This window comes from Eubalaena glacialis, chromosome 4 (genome assembly GCF_028564815.1).
Source record: "Eubalaena glacialis isolate mEubGla1 chromosome 4, mEubGla1.1.hap2.+ XY, whole genome shotgun sequence".
Taxonomy (NCBI): Eukaryota; Metazoa; Chordata; class Mammalia; order Artiodactyla; family Balaenidae; genus Eubalaena; species Eubalaena glacialis.
Genome location: NC_083719.1, coordinates 77,024,125 through 77,041,005, shown reverse-complemented (window position 1 = coordinate 77,041,005; position 16,881 = coordinate 77,024,125). Strand labels below are relative to the sequence as shown.

The following is a 16,881-nucleotide window of genomic DNA, read 5'->3' as shown; positions in this document are numbered from 1 at the left end:
CATAAGAGTCATTGTTATCTCCAAGATATTGGTTAAAAACTAAGGTATTGGATAGTGATTGTACATATTCCTGAATACCTACATAAAATAGGAGATTTTTGAAAACAGATCCTAAGAAGGAAACTCCTAATGATGGAAAGCCAGTGAAGTGAGTATTTTAAAGGGTGTCTTACTTGTTTTTCCCTCAAATCATGCCTATGGGTACCACCTGATCATAATATAAGCCCCTGCCCTCCCCTTTCCTTCATACAGCTTCAAGTTCCCGTTCACAGTAACAGATAACTTCTCAAGGCAGTGGAGTGGGTGAGGCAAGTTATAGGGAGCCAGACTGCCTGGGTTTGAATCTCACCTTGGCTACTTATTAGGTGTGTGTTTTCAAGTGACATTTTAAAATCTGTTTTGTAATTTTCCCATGAATAAAATGGGCATGATAATATTACCTACCTCAGAGGGTTCTTAGGTAGATTTTATATAAGTTAAAATCTACCTTATTATTGTCTTGAACTAAAATAAGAAAATGTACTCCTAAGTATCTGGGCTGTAGCTGATAAAAGACTAAAATTTTTTCTTAAGTTATGTACATTTATCACATCTTTTATTCTCTGCCTGTATGCTCCTTGTATGTTTGTCCATGTTAACAGCTCATAGTTTATCTTAGAGAACATTGGATGGCGAACATGTTCCATATAAATATTACTTCGTAAAGGCTTTTCAATGATCTTGGTGATAAAGGGCACATTGTCTTGGGTTTGCAGGGCTTTCAAAATATTTAAATCCTATAGTGTTAATCAGGCTGATTTAACTCTGTATATTTGGTCTATTTGTTAACTTCATCCAATGCTTTTAATGTAAATATAATCTGTTCTCCCAGAATGGTGAGGCTTGAGCGAGGTCATCTATGAGTGAAAATCCTTTGTAAACAGAAACATGCTATGCAAATATAAAATATATTAATAATAGCCCTATGAACTCACAAAATAGTGAGTTATCTTCAGGTGAAAATAAGGCAGGTGTGGTTAGATTCATATAGTCATAAAAGCCTTGAAGATGATAAAAAGCGCATGAAGTTTGCCTCTAATTTGTTGATCAATGACTATGATTACTTATTTGCTTGTAAATATCTTCAGATATTTAACTTTAACCATGCTTGATGTGATTTTTAAAATATATCAAGTTTAGGAGAGCATAATTTTGTTGCCCTCTAACATTTATTAGGGTAGAGCTCATTTTAAAGTTTTGAGGAAAGTGACTACTCTCCTTCGAAAACTCAAGGTAAATCCACTTAAATGACAGGTGAAATGTTACCTGCTTTACATTTGATAATACTTTATTCTCAAGATTCTAGTTTCTCAAGAAACTAGAGCCCTCAAGAATCCCAGCATTGGGGAGAGTAGGCTTGAAGGTCTAACTCGCATGTTGAGCACCAGTGGAAGCCCTACAGATGGACTCAGTGTTACGCAGGGTCCATACAGCAAAACAGCCAGCTTTGCAGCCCTCTCAGGGGGCACACTGAGGGGTGGCATTCTTTCCAGTGGCAAGGGAAAATACAGCAGGTTAGAAGTCCAAGCCGATGTCCTAAAGGAAATTTTCCCCAAAGACACAGCCAGTCTTGGTGCAGTTAGTGACAACGCAAGCACTCGTGCTCTGGCCGGTTGCATAATCAGTTCCCACAGCCCACAGGACAGAGAATGCCACAATATGGAAATCCAAGTGGACAGTGAAGCCAGACCAAGCCACTGTCAGCTGGTGAGTGGAAGCAGCACGGAGGACTCACTCCATGTTCATGCGCACATGGCGGAGAATGAAGAAGAAGGCGGTGGTGGCGGTGATGGTGGCTGCGGTGGCAGCAGTGAAGAGGAGCCCCCCCCCTGCAAACACCAAAGCTGTGAACAGAAAGACTGCCAGGCCAGCAGACCTTGGGGCACCAGCCTGGCCCAGCCCAGAGCATCCGCAGTGACCTGGAGAGCTCCGATACGCAGTCCGACGATGTGCCAGACATCACCTCAGATGAGCGTGGCTCCCCCGGCTGCCAAGGCGCAGCCCCTCAACACCCAGAGCTCCAGGTGCGCCGAGCCCAAGGGCGCCTGTGAACCTCTCTGCCCCAGCTCGAGGGGCAACTGTCTTGAAGCCGGAAGATGCAGAAGCCGGAGTATGAAGTGGAATGAATGCTTCTGTTCTGAGAAGCACACTTGTAACTGCATCTTTTGGAATCTTTTTTGGGGGGCAGGGATTTACGCATTTTATTTCAGAGATTCTCTGGTCACAGGCTTTCCCCAGGGGAATTCTGAGAAATTTGCAATTTCTTACCAGATGAAACATGGAAACTTTGCCCTTAGTTCCACCCCGCATCCCCTTTGCCCCCCACCCTTATTTAGTTTTAATTTTTTGGTTAAACTGATGGTGGCAATCCGTGAGCTGTGTCGAAGAGTGTACAGATGTATGTGTGTATATTGTATGTATGCTAAGATATTACTGAAGGACACATTTTAATAAAGATTTCTGTCGTAAAAAAAAAACACAAAAAAACCTTACCTGCCCACGTTCTCCGCTTCCATTCCCTGCTGCCCCTTGCGCGCGCAGGTACTCCCGCCCGGCAAGCAAGCGACTTTTTTTAAAAAAAATATATTTATTTATTTATTTATTTTTGGCTGCCTTGCGTCTTAGTTGCTGCTCCCGGGCTTCTCATTGCAGTGGCTTCTCTTGTTGCGGAGCCCGGGCTCTAGGCACACGGGCTTCAATAGTTGTGGCTCGTGGCACACGGGCTTAGCTGCTCGGCGGCATGTGGGATCTTCCCGGACCAGGGATCGAACCTGTGTCCCGTGCATTGCGGGGCGGATTCTTAACCACTGAGCCACCAGTGAAGTCCTAGCCTAGTCACTATCAGAAGATCTCACCAGCAAATAGTGCATTCCCTCAAGATGTCTCTGCTGATATGGAAAAGTAGGAAGGGAATATCACTGGAACCATAATAGGCCTTTATAAACTTTGGCTTCACTGTTGACACAAACAGCCATTGTGTTCTTAAATCCTCTGACACCCTTTAAGTATCCTAGGAAGGCTGATAATGGCAAACATGTAAGCTAAAATAAAATCTGCTTTATTTTATGGTATATGGTTTTAAATGCTTTTTCAAGATGTATAAAAGCATTTGTCAACTTCTGTTAATTTTTATTAAAATCAAAACTTACCCCCTTGATTGTAACATCTTTACATATACATATACAGATATATGTATACATATTTACACTTTCATTGTATTGTATACATATTTATACTTTCGTTGTATCCTACCAGTTCCCTAAAAGAGATTTGAAAAAGGTTAAGATAAATAACATATGCATAATACAACTCATGAATTTCTACTAGACAATACTCTAGAACTTGGAAAAGAAAAGGAAATAGATTTGCTCAAAAAGAGGCTAATATAGTTATGTCATGACCAGCTGATTTATTTGACCCTTAGCTTCTTGGAAGCCAGGAAAAAAATGGAAGTAGTCTGAATTATATATTCTCAGTATCATAAAGGAAAAAAAAAGTCAAATTCTTAATGTATTATATTTAAATGTGGTTTTATATACATGGTTTATCACACGTTGGAAAAGACTAACACAAAACATGTGTCTGTTTTACTAAATTTATATTTGTAATTACTTTGCTTAGGGTAATGTGAAAAGTTTTTTCATTCCCTGGGCATACTCTCTCTGTGCACACAATTTTGGGTAGCAGAAGGGTATGGGTGATAGGGAAAATTTTGCCATAGAGAAAAGAGTGAAAATTTTGAGTGTATCTAATTTTTAGAATATTGGCCATATAGATAGGATTCTGACATTCATAGTAACTAGCTGTCGCAACAATTGGGAAGTAAGGTTGAATGAAAAGAAATTGATTTTAAAGTTTGGAATTTGTCTAGAGAATGAAGACCTGTATCTTTAACATAGCTATTTGGAATTTGATTCCCAAAGCTCTGGTCTCTCTAAAATCTTAGCCTAGGAAATTCTTCTTTATTCAATAGGAGGGGAAGACAAATGGATTACTCACTATACTAATGCACTTGTAACGTATTTGAAAAAATTAAAGGAAAGCAACTCATAGAGACTCATAACTGAGAGGCATGGGATGAATAAGAAGGTGTAGTGGTAGAAAAGAAAAACGGATTTCTTCTTTGGGTGAAATGATGAAGACTCTGGCAGATGGCTTTCTAGATTAATAGCCTCCTTTACAGATTCATATGTGATAGAAGGTAATGTAAATATAGATTGGCTTATACTCTTGTATTTTCATTAGCATTATTAAACCTTCTGTTTGAAACCTAAGGGCACATAAAAGTTTCTTTAAAAAAAGCTTTATTCTGTGTAAATTAACTTTTAGTCTAAACACAAGTATTTTTAATGTGAACCCTGGCATATTTTAATATATCATGATGAATAGATTTTATGTTTTCATTATGACAAGTAAAATGAAAAGAATAGAGAACATGAACTTAACAATTTGTATTTATTTCTATTAGGTACTTTGTTCTTCAGAATCAAATAACTTGTAATAAAGTCGTAAGAATTCATAACTAGCTGTACGTTGTTTAACTGTACAAGACTTTCCCTTATATTTGACTCATGCTGGTTCACACCATTATCCTCCATAAAACCAAATATATAAGTTAATTTTCAATTTCTCTTGGAGTTTTGCAGGTTTCAGAATTGTAGTCTCACAGAGGAGTTTTATTTATTTTTGGTTGCTTATGTTGTCAAAACAAGAGTTAATTCTCAAACTTTATCAATTATCCGTGTAGTAAATCAACCTCTTCTGTCAAATTTCTTCTCAAATATACATCAAATAGCATTTGTATAGTACTTAAGACATGAAACATGCTTTGTGTCTTAGGTGTGTTCATTCATTTATTGATTCTCCAAATGGTCTTGATAGGGAAGGAATTATTTTTATCCCTGTTTTTCCAGTAAGGAAACTGAGAAGCAGGCAGCTAGTAAGTGACATGTATTTCAGGTTTCAACAGCTCAACTCTTTTCTGGGTTTCATATCAAAAGTTAACACTTAAGTCGATTTGCTCCCAATTTTGCACAGGAGGAGATTAAAAAATCAACGTCTATGGAATATGTGTCTAAAAAGAAGAGGTTTAGCAGGAAAAAAAATACATAAATAAATATATAATCAATACATAGTTGATTAACCATGTTGTGTTAGTTTCAGGTGTACAACAAAGTGATCAGTTATACATATACGTGTATCTTTTTCAAATTCTTTCCCCATTTAGGATGTTTCATAATATTGAGCAGAGTTCCCTGTGTTATACAGTAGGTCCTTGTTGGTTATCCATTGTAAATATAGCAGTGTGTACATGTCAATCCCAAACTCCCTAACGATCCCTCCCCCCACCCTTCCCCCCTGGTAACCATAAGCTCGTTCTCCAAGTCTGTGAGTCTGTTTCTGTTTTGTAAATAAGTTCATTTGTATCATTTTTTTTAGACCCCGCATATAAGCCATATCATATGATATTTGTTTTTCTCTGTCTGACTTACTTCACTTAGTATGATAATCTCCATGTCCATCCATGTTGCTGCAAATGGCATTATTTCGTTCTTTTTAATGGCTGAGTAATATTCCATTGTATATATGTACCACATCTTTATCCATTTATCTGTCAATGGACATTTACATTGCTTCCATGTCTTGGCTATTGTAAACAGTGATGCAATGAACATTGGGGTATGTGTCTCCTTTCGAACCATGTTCTTCTCCGGATATATGCACAGGAGTGGGATTGCTGGATCATATGGTAGCTCTATTTTTAGTTTCTTAAGGAACCTCCAGACTGTTCTCCATAGTGGTTTTACCAATTTTGGTGTATTGTTTTTGATAGTGCGGAACTGGTTCTCTCAATTAGATAACTGACTCTAGAATAATTGAGTTCTGTCATTATATTCAGCACCTCAGACATCTTTTTCTCATGTCTTAATTTTTTTTTTTTAGTTAAGATAATGACGTGATTTTTTAGAAGTGACTTCTCTGTAGGCTAATTGGAGATTCTAAATGTCTGGGCATCAAAATTCAGTGGCAATTCCAGAAGACATAAATGGTGGAGAGCTGATTGTATCCTTTCCAGATTTCCCTTCCAGGCTGTAGTGTGCCACTGGCATGCTTGTGTTAGAATCACACTGTGCTTTAAAACATAGCAAAATTGAGGCAGTTGAAGGCCATTAATAAAAGGCTGATAGCTTCATCTTCTAAGCTTACTTTTCTCTGGAATATACTTCAGTCTCTTTGTGTATTATGTCTCTCCTGCCAAGCATGGATATTAAAGCCACCAATCAATATTTTCCATATCATTTAATCTCCCAGTCTATTTGTTGATTCTCTGGAAGTGCACAGTTGGGAGGGCATGATAAGTTAGGTGTTTTCTGAACCGACAAGTTTATTTGTTTATTTAAACCTTACACACTAAATATGTGGAAAAATGCAAATTATAGCCTGTGCAAATTACATCATCATCAACAGTATTTCACCGAAGTGTGAGCTTTAGGGTTCCTATTCCCCACACACCCTATGGTGTGGAGAGATGTTGTAACAGAAAAGGGGCTTTATCTCTCAGTGATTTCAAGGCTTTCTTGTTTTTCCCCAGCTTTATTGAGATATGATTGACATGTAACACTGTGTAATTTTAAGGTTTACAGTGTGCTGATTTGATACACATATATATATTGCAAAATGGGTACCACAATAAGGTTAGTTAACATAGCCTTACCTCACATAATTACCATTTTGTTGTGTTGTTATGGTGATAACATTAAAGCTCTACTCTTACAGAATTTTTCAAGTATACCAATATTGTTAACTGTAGTCACTACGCTGTAATTGGATCCCCAGAACAAATCTTGTAACTGAAAGTTTGTACCCTTTGACCTACATCTCCACATTTGAGAGATTTGAGGGGTTGCCTCAGCCCCTGGCAACCACCATTCTATTTTCTGTTTCTATGAGTTTGAAGTTTTTAGAGTCCACATATAAGTTAGATCATACAGCATTTGTCTTTCTCTGTCTGACTTATTTCACTTAGCATAATGCCCCCAGGATCCATCCATGTTGTTACAAAAGGCAGGGTTTCTTTTATTTTTCATGCCTGAATAATATTCCTTGTGTGTGTGTGTGTGTGTGTGTGTGTGTGTGCGCGTGCATGCATGCAACATTTTCTTTATCTGTTCATCCATTGATGGACACCTAGGTTGTTTCCATGTCTTGGCTTATTGTAAATAATGCACATTCTGTATTTCCTTGGCTGGTGTACCCTACCTTTCAAGGCCATCAGACCAGCATATAAGATGCCTGCACAGTATCTCCACAGACATTTCCTTGCCTCCATTCTCAATATCATGGCTTCCTTTTCTTTCTGTCCTACAACCATGCAGACATTAAAAAAATAACTTACTGAGGTATAATTTACATACAATAAAAAGCACAGATTTCAAGAGTACAGTTTGATGGGTTTTGACAAATGTGTACACCGTGTATTTCTGGCATCCTAGAAAGTCCCATCATGTCCCTTTGCAATCACTCCACTCCTCTCACTCAGGGAGCCACTGATCTAATTTTTGTCACCATAGATTAGTTTTGTTTGTTATAGAATTTCATATAAAAGAAATATTGACTTCTTTCATTCAAAATGTCTGTGAGATTATCTGCGGTGTTGCATGTATAGGCAGTTCGTCCATTCTCATTTCTGAGTAGGATTTCATTGTGTCACTATACTACAAGTTGTTTCTTCATTCACCTGCTGATGGACATTTGGGTTATTTCTAGTCTGAGACTCATATAAACAATGCTATATGAGACTGTATGTATGAGACTCTGTGTTTTAGTAAAACTTTTTATTTTGAGATAGTTATCGATTTCACATGCAGTTTTAAGAAGTAATATGGAGAGATTCCATGTACCTTGTATTCAGTTTTCTCCAGTGGTAACATCTTGCAAAATTACAGTACATTATCACTACTAGGAAATCGATACTGATACAGTCCACTGATCTTATTCAGATTTTTCAGTTTTACTCATTTCTGTGTGTGTGTGTGTGTGTGTGTGTGTATTTAATTTTAGGCATTTTTATCCCATGTGTAGTTTTGTATATCCACCACCATAGTCAGATTCAGAACAGTTCTATTACCACAGAGATCTCTCATGTTGTCCTTATATAACCACAAGCATCTCTCCCATTCCTTACCCCTGGAAACCATTAGTATGTTCTCCATCTCTATAATTTTAGCATTTCAGGAATATTATAAAAATGGAATCATGCAGTGTGTAACTATTGAGATTGGAATTTTTTTACTCAAATTAATTCCATTGAAATTTACCTAAATTTTACATCTACCAATGGTTCCTTCCCATTGAAGGTTGTTTCAGTTTTTGGATATGATATATAAAGCTGTCACAAATATCAGCTTACAAGTTTTTGTGTGAACATACATTTTCATTTCTCTGGTATAAATTGCCCAAGAGCACAGTTGCTGGGTCATATGGTAACAGTATGTTTAAAGAAACTGCCCAACTGTTTTCCAGAGTGTCTGTACCATTTTACATTTTCAGCATCAGTGTATGAGTGACCCAACTTCTCTACATCCTCATCAGCCTTTGATGTTGTCACTATTTTTTACTTTAGCCGTTCTTAAAGGTTTGTAGTGGTATCTCATTGTCGTTTTAATTTGTTTCCTTAATGGCTAAAGATGCTGAACATCTTTTCATGTGCTTATTTGCCATCTGCTTATCTTTTTTGATAAAATATCTCTTCATGTCCTTTGTCCATTTTCTGTTTGGATTGTCTATTTCGTTCCTGTTCAGTTTTGAGAATTCTTCATATTTTCTAGATACTAGAACTTTATTAGATAGGAAGTTTGCAAATATGTTCTCCTGTCCACAGCTTGTCTTTTCATCCTCTTATACAGGTCTTTCACAGAGCAAAAGTTTTTAATTTTGCGTAAGTCCATTTTATCAATTTTTCCTTTTACTCATCTTGTTTTTGGTGTCATCTGAGAACTGTTTGCTTAGTCTTAGATCTCAAAGATTTTTTCCAGTGTTTGTTTCTAAAATGTGTTTTTTCTAAAGGCTTTATGTTTTTACATTTTATATTTAATCTGTGATCCATTTTGAATAAATTTTTGTATTAGGTGTTTAAGCCTTAGATCGAGGTTCATTTTTTTTCTTTTTTGCCTAAAAATGGCCTATTGATCTAGCACTGTTTTTGATTTTGAAGTGGCTATCCTATTGAATTTCATTTGCATCTTTGTTAAAAATCAGTTCGTGTATTTTGTGGGTCTATTTCTGGGTTCTCTGTTCTCTGCCATTGATCTGTTTTCTATTCCTCCACCAATAGTACACTGACTTGATTATTGTATCTACATAGTAAACCTTATTATCAGTTAGAGTGATTTTTCTCTCCACTTTATTCTTATTACCATTGTTTTAGCTATCCTAGGGCCTGTGCCTTGCCATATAAATTTTAGAGTAAGCTTGTCTATGTCTACAGAGATGGGATTTTGATGGGAATTTTGATAGGAATAAACCTGTATATCAATTTGGGGAGAATAACATTTTACTATGTTTAGTTTTCCAATCCATGAGCAAGGTGTGTCTCTCCATTTATTTGTCTTTGTTTTGGTTCATCAGCATTTTGCAATTTTTAACATAAGATCCCATACATGATTTGTTATTTTTATACTTAAATATTTAATTTTTTGAAGAGATTCCAATTAGTATTATGGTTTAACTTCAGTTTCTGCAGATTCATTGTTAGAAATGTGATGGATTTCTGTGAGTGATCTTGTATCCTTGCAACCTTGCAAGCATTAGAAACGTTCAGAATTAAAGTGTTTTATTTCCTGAAAAAATGTGTCAGGAGTATTTTGAACAGTGCTTGCCACTTTCTTCTCATTGTATAACCTGTGATACAGGGTGAGCAGCTTCTTTATCTTGACAAATTGTCATACTCTTTTCTAAGTTTGGATCAGCTTCCAGTGTTTTATCCTTTGTGCCTTCAGTGTCATAAGATACATCTGAGAGTGACTTCAAGGGGAAGTTTTTGGCAAGTGTGACTTCTGGGACATCTTCACCTTTCCATCACAACCACTTTTCTCATTTATGTCAATAGCTGTACTTCACTAAGTTCCTCTATGCCTGTCTAGAGTTTCTCCAATGGTGGCAGTGTCAACATTTCCACAGTCAGCTATTTCTTCTATAATCTCATTTATATTTGATTCAGATTTCACTTCCAATGATGCTGTTGTTTGTTTCTTTAATACCTTTTCATCTTTGTTGGCCAATTCTCTCTTCCACTTACTCATTTTTGTAAGATGTCACATGAGTTTACCAGTGGGACACAAGGAGGCATCAAAAGTACATTCTTTGCTATCTGTGAATGAACTGAAGAGCAGATACACAGTGACCAGTCACTAACAGACATACAAAGAAGTGATATGATTAGTTACTGATCATGATGCACATGTTTTTTTACACTGATTTGTGAACTGAGGGCCTGGCAGCAAAATTTGTGCTTTATACAATTACTTACAGTTAATCTATCATGGTAACTGAAGTGTGAACTATGTTATTGAGGAACTGCTGTTTTTAGCTAAACCATGATCACTGAACCCCATGCATGTTGGAACTGTGCAAAGTGAGGACTGCCTCTGTGTGTGTGTGTGTCTATAATACAATGTCAAGATGTGTGATAATTGCTGTGAAGTAAAACGAAGAGGGAATGGGGATATTAAATGTGAGTGGGGAGTGCTGTTTTATATCACTATGGAAGTCCTCTTCATGAGCTAACTTTTGAGCAAGGAGACCTGAGTGAAGTGATTAAATAAACTAACACACCATTGTAAAGCAGTTATACTCCAATAAAGATGTTAAAAAAAAACAAACTACAAGAAAAAAATAAAAATAAATAAATAAAAGATTGGTAAGGTCAGGGAGAGGAAAATATGTGGAAGGAATAGCAAATGCACAGTCCCAGAGGTAGGAATGAAGTCGGAGTGTTAAAAGAACAGAATGTAGGCCAGAGGAGAGATCATATAAGGCCTTACAGTCTATGACAGGGAGTTTGGACTTTACACTTTGTGTAATGGAGAGCCACCAGAAGGTTTTAAGCAGAGGTGTTATATAATTTTATCTGCATTCTTAGGTCGTTCTGGCAGCTGAAGTAAAAACTGATTGCAGGGCAGCTATAGTGGAAGCAAGGAGACCCATTGAGAGGCTTTTGCAAGAGAAACTTATTGTTTGGATCAGGGTCTTAGCAATGGATATGGGAGAAGAGGTCAGCTCCAGGATATATCCTGAAGACAGACTGAGCATACTTGTTACTGGATTGGGTGTCAGCTATGAGGAAAAGACAAGACTTAAAGATCATTCCTAAGTTTTTGGCTAGGACAAGTGAGGGTATGATAGCATCACATGCACAGATGGGGAAGATGAGGAGACAATAGATAGGAATAGAGGATATAAAGTTCTCTTTCAGATATAAGTTGAAATGCCTATTACCAACTATTTAGAACTCAAGGAGGAGATGGGGGCTAGAGATACAAACTTGGGATTCATCGATACATAGATGTTATCTAAAAGCCCAAACTGGATGAGATCATATAAGTAGTGACTGGAGAACAAGAGATGGTTATGGACTGTACCTTGTGAAATAGAGAGGAGAAATCCAGCAAGAGGTTACAGAAAGGCAGCCAGTGAGGCAGTGGGGAAACCAAAAAGGCATAGTGCTCAGAAACCAAATTTTGATAGTGTTTCAAGAAAGAGGAAGTTGCCAGTTTTGTCAAAATGCTCCTAAATGGTCAGGGAACGTGGACTAGTTAACCACTGAATTTGTAGTATTAACCGGGGTTGTCTTGTAGTATTAATAGAGCCTAGAGGCCACCCAGAATGTCTGAGAACACACAGGGCGGTGAGGAAATGGAGACAACAGTATAAACCACATCTTCAATGAGATTTGTTCTAAAAGGGAGAAAAGAAAAATGGAGTGCTATTTGTTAGGTCTACAGAGAGGTTATATATATATATATTTTTTTCCATTTCAGAATATTATGTTTGTATGCATGAGTTTAGTTACCACAGGTTAGTGAAATAACACCAGACCCTCAACAACATGGTTCACATTTCCGTTGCCACAGTATATGACCTGAGATGAAAGTACAGACTTTGCAGCTACCCCTCCGGTCCACAGATCGTGACAGCTTTTGCAACTCTTCCCTTGAGTCTTCAGTGTGCTAGTCTACCTCATCAGATTTTGGACTTGCTAAGCCTTCACAATCACATGAGCCAATTCCTTGAAGTGAATGAATCTCTCTCTCTCTCTCTCTTTATAATACACACACACACACACACACACACACACACACTACACACACACAGACATCTTATTGGCTCTATTTCTCTGGCTAATACAGGTACTATGTATGTATTATGTACAAGTATTATATGTGTATGTATATCTTTTTTTTTTTTTTTTTTTAATGAAAGCTCAGTGGAGACAAGGGCTTTTCATTACTCATTGTTATGTGCCCCAAACCTAGAACAGTGCTGGGCATGCTCAACAAATATTTGTGAAAAATACAAATTTTATTAATTGACATAAAAAAGTTTCTGAGTCCTTTCACATCAACTAGCTCACTTGATTTTTCAAGGGTACAATAAGGTGTGTAAATAAGAGTCGCCACTACTTTACAGAGAAGAAATGTAGACCAGCACCATCCCATCAGGTAGGAGTGGGTGGGGCCTCTGAGGCTGTCCTGAGGACACTGTGTTTATGTAGAGGAAATGTGGCCTCAAGAAGGCATTTCCCCTTACCCTTAAAATGCAATTGTACTGAAAGTCTGGACTTAGCCAGAATCTATTTCAAGTAGTCTTTACCAAAAGTCATCCGTGAGAATTCTTTGGAATTTGATTTGAAAGTAGATTTTTCTATGATATGGGAGTCAGGGGATTTTTGGTATGGTAGAAAGAGGATATTGCTTTGGAGATTCTTCTAGTTTCTTCCATGGGCCACCAATTTGAAATCTTCTATTTTCTCCTCAACTAAAACTATAGCTTCATGAAAGAATAAAATTGAAAGGGACCAGTATTTGTTGAACACAGGTACTAAGCAGCCACACTAAATGAAAAACTGAGTCTAAGAACAGGCGGTTGGTTTAAAGCTTCTTGTGCCATTTCCTGCATGTTTTCTCTGCTGAAAGGCAGTGAGTGTTCAAAGCTATCCCTCTTAGTTTAAAACTCACCTGGTAATAATGAATCGTGTCAGCTGAGGAAGGTGTTAAGAGCTGGAGAGGTACCAAGTGCTTGTCAACATTAAGGAATGAATTACAATCTCACAGGAAAATTTTTCACTCAGAATTTTAATTTAAAAAAATGGTTTAAAAGCACAACATGAGTTTAATTCTATATTTTTCCCACTATGTCTGAAGAGCAAGTGTTTTCTTGCATTATTTTCTGCAGTGGTATGAAAATTCTTTACTAAAGCATGGATCTTATGCCCTTTTTTAATGAACTTTCTAATTTCTAAATCCAATGGATACCAAATTCAACGGTTAAATATGATTTTAAAAAATGAGTTGCCAGTCTGTTAATTGCATTATAGCACTTAAAGAAAAGTATGTTAGCTTTAAACATTATGATAAAAGTAATCCATTTTCGTAAATTAAAAGGTCAAGCAATGATAGATAGCTTAGAATAAAACATTGTAGATCTCTCTTTCCTAGCTTACTCCACAGTGTCCTTCCTTTCTCTAGTCCTAAAATGAGGATTTTAGCTCTCTTATTTCTTCTGTATATTCCCCCAATATACTTTGGTTAAATTTTCATTAAATGCATTGTCAATGTTTTTAGTTTTATGACAGTGTAAATACATTTCACAGCTGAGCCATGATGAATTTCCTTTCGTGTATAACTTGTTCTCCTGTGATTAAAAAAAAAAAAATTATGCTAGGTATTTCCACATTCTCCAATAACTCTATAATTTTCCACATGGTCAAACTTGTCAGATCTACTGCTCCCGTTTTTTTTTTTTTTCCTGGAGACATTCCTGCTGGAACCCTCCGTCCCCTGGCTTCCATCTGGTCTAATTGCTCTTTAGGTTTGCTGATCCCTTGTCATTTAGGGACTTCTTTTGCTGTCATCCTGGAATTCCTATTGCATCTCTCTTGTATTGAATCCCATTTCATAGAGTCCATGGGAATCTCTTTTCTTGGTTTACTCTTTTCTTTGGTGGAACGTATCCTCCAGTAGTTTCCTGAGAAAAAATATTTGAGACAGAACTTTTCTGTTACTTTTTACATACAAAAATGTCTTCACCCTACCATTTAATTGATAGTTCTGGGCTAAGAAATGATTTTCTCTTCATATTTGAAGGCATTATACTTTTGACTTCTGGCTTCTAATATTTCTTTGAGAAGTTCAAGCCATTTTGATTTCTGATATATTTTTTTTTAATTGACCTGATTTTGCTATTGGATTTAGGATCTTTACTTTATCCCTGATTCTGAAATTTCGTGATACTGAACATTGATGTGAGTTTTTTTAATAGTTGTGCTGGACACTTGGTGACCATTTCATATGCATGTTCTTCATTTTCGGGAATATTCTGTTTTTGTTTCCATCACTAGCTCTCTGTTCTTTTGGGGACATTCATTTACTCATTCAACAAATATAATTATTAAGTACCCTCTCTATGCCATGTATTGTGATTTTGTGCCCAGTGAAACACTGCCCTCATTGAGCTGATTAGTCCGATACTGGGCCTTCTTGATTCAGCCTTTAATTTGCTTAATTTATTTTTCCTGTAGTCCATCTAGTCATCTACTTTGTTCTACTTATTGAAAAATTTCCATGGCTTTATCCTTCAAATCTTGTACTAGATTATTTTTAATTTCGGTTGTTTTTTCATTTCCAGTTGCTCCTTCTTATTCTCTGATTATTCCTTTATAATAGTATCCTGTTTTTGTTTCTTATCTTTCAATGAGGAAATTAACTAAATGGGTGTTTTATTTTTCTTTCTTTTTTTTTTTTTTAGTATTCTGTTCTCTGCATGATCTCTATTTACTCTGAACTCCTTTCATGGTCTTGCTGTTTGGGTCTCTTCATGTTGGTGGCTTTCTTTAAATATGTGATGATCCTTGTTGATGTGTTAGTATTTAAGAGTTAAGCACTAAGGTGCTGATTGGATGTTCTGCCTGCGCCTGTGAGTTTACACTCTGTTAAACTTGCTCTGTGGGTCAATTATGTGGCCAGAAGGCAAAAGAGGAGAAAGTGAAACTGAGACTGGACATAATTGCTGGGGTCAGAGTGTAGTCTGTGTTGAGTACCTAGATAAACAATTTAAGTTTTATCCTGTGAACAATGAGAATCTAGGTGATGGTCATACTTGAGGCAGGTCTTTTGCAGTCACTCCCTTTAGTCCTAGGATGCAAATTTCCTGTCTTTGTTCCATTTTCTCATAAACATTTTCCTCTGGCTACAATATTTTAATCTTAGAGATTAAACATTAATTTATTGCTTCCAATGGCCATATCCATTGTAATGTAATCTAATTCTTGCATTTTGAATACAAGTATCAGGTAACAACTCTACTCAGTTATTCTCTTGCTGTCCAGGGAATAGCTGAGATCTAATTGATTGAAATCACTCGTAACCTCATTGATCCCAACATCAGTCATTCAAAAATGTATATTTTAAGGGTACATGATATAGTAACTACTTAAAGTAACATTGTGAGTCTTTGTTTTCCATAGTACATAATAACTTTTATCTGTTGTAGGCAATTCCAAGTAAATAAACTACAATGTTCAGTTCAACAAATTATACAAACAAAACACCTCAAAAACCAATTTCCTTTCATAAAGAAATGGCTGAAGTCTTTTTTATTATTTGGTTTATGATTTGTACAAATTACCGTGTGTGAACGAAGTGGGAACATGTTCAATGAATATATATACTTTTTTATTGTTAGGCTCTGAGAGTGTTTACTGTGGTCTGTCAGTCCTTTGTACCCATGAGCTCTTGGAGATTTGCCCTGTGGTAATTAATACTGCCCCTACCCATGAACAAAAGGTCATTGGCCTTAAAGCATGAAAATGGCACACAACAGCACAAGAGATCCCATACTTTGCTTTACTCATTCAGCAAATATGTCCATATGCAAATATTGTCCATCTATTATGAATGTGGCACCACTAACAAAAAGCATATTTTACATCTTGGTAACTGTGCAGCACCTCATGTAGTAGCAGATATCATACAGGCACCAAATAAATGTTTGATGATGAAGGATGTGGTAATTCATCTATGCCTGTGAAGAAGGTCAGGGAAGGCTTTCTACCACTCTGGCGGTTAAGTAGAGCGGAATCCTCAATGAAGCTTCCCATATAGGAAGAGTCTTACAAGTGACATGAATTATGAGCTGCTTTTTACAAGAGAGGTAAGAATCTAGCTAAGGGACAGTGGAATGTTTAAGAATCTAGCTCCTAAGGGTTTTCATGAAAAACACACTTACCTGCATTTTGATTACATTGCCATCGGGGAGGAATGTTTTGACGTGAAGAGATAATAAATGCTTATAGACCAGGCTCATCTGTTTGGAGCATTTAAAGCTCTTAGGAAAGAAGAAAAATGAGAGAGAAATTCCTTTGAGTGGCATAGAAAAAAATAAACACACTGATTCCCCTTCCTCCTTGCGGGGGAAAAGGTGTGGAAAGCCAGGTGTCAAGCAGTCTGAGCAATTTTCACTTCCATATAGGACTGGAGCTCATTGTTAGTGTATGAAAAGCAAGAAGTAGCCTTGTGTCATTTCAGATATGTCAGGAGAATTCTTTCATAAAGACTTAATTCAGGG

At 36.8% G+C, this 16,881-nt stretch overlaps 2 protein-coding genes across 5 annotated transcripts in view; both read left to right on the top strand.

Annotated features, from left to right (window-relative positions):
* The window catches only part of LOC133089518 (E3 ubiquitin-protein ligase RNF19B-like), a 51,488-nt gene extending 49,333 nt beyond the window's left edge, over nucleotides 1–2,155 (top strand). Inside the window, 3 exon segments of the mRNA XM_061187594.1 lie at nucleotides 1,346–1,939; nucleotides 1,942–2,037; nucleotides 2,040–2,155. Coding sequence (XP_061043577.1) covers nucleotides 1,346–1,939; nucleotides 1,942–2,037; nucleotides 2,040–2,155 — 806 coding nt within the window.
* The window catches only part of MCTP1 (multiple C2 and transmembrane domain containing 1), a 562,693-nt gene that overhangs the window by 106,299 nt on the left and 439,513 nt on the right, over nucleotides 1–16,881 (top strand). The window lies entirely within an intron of this gene.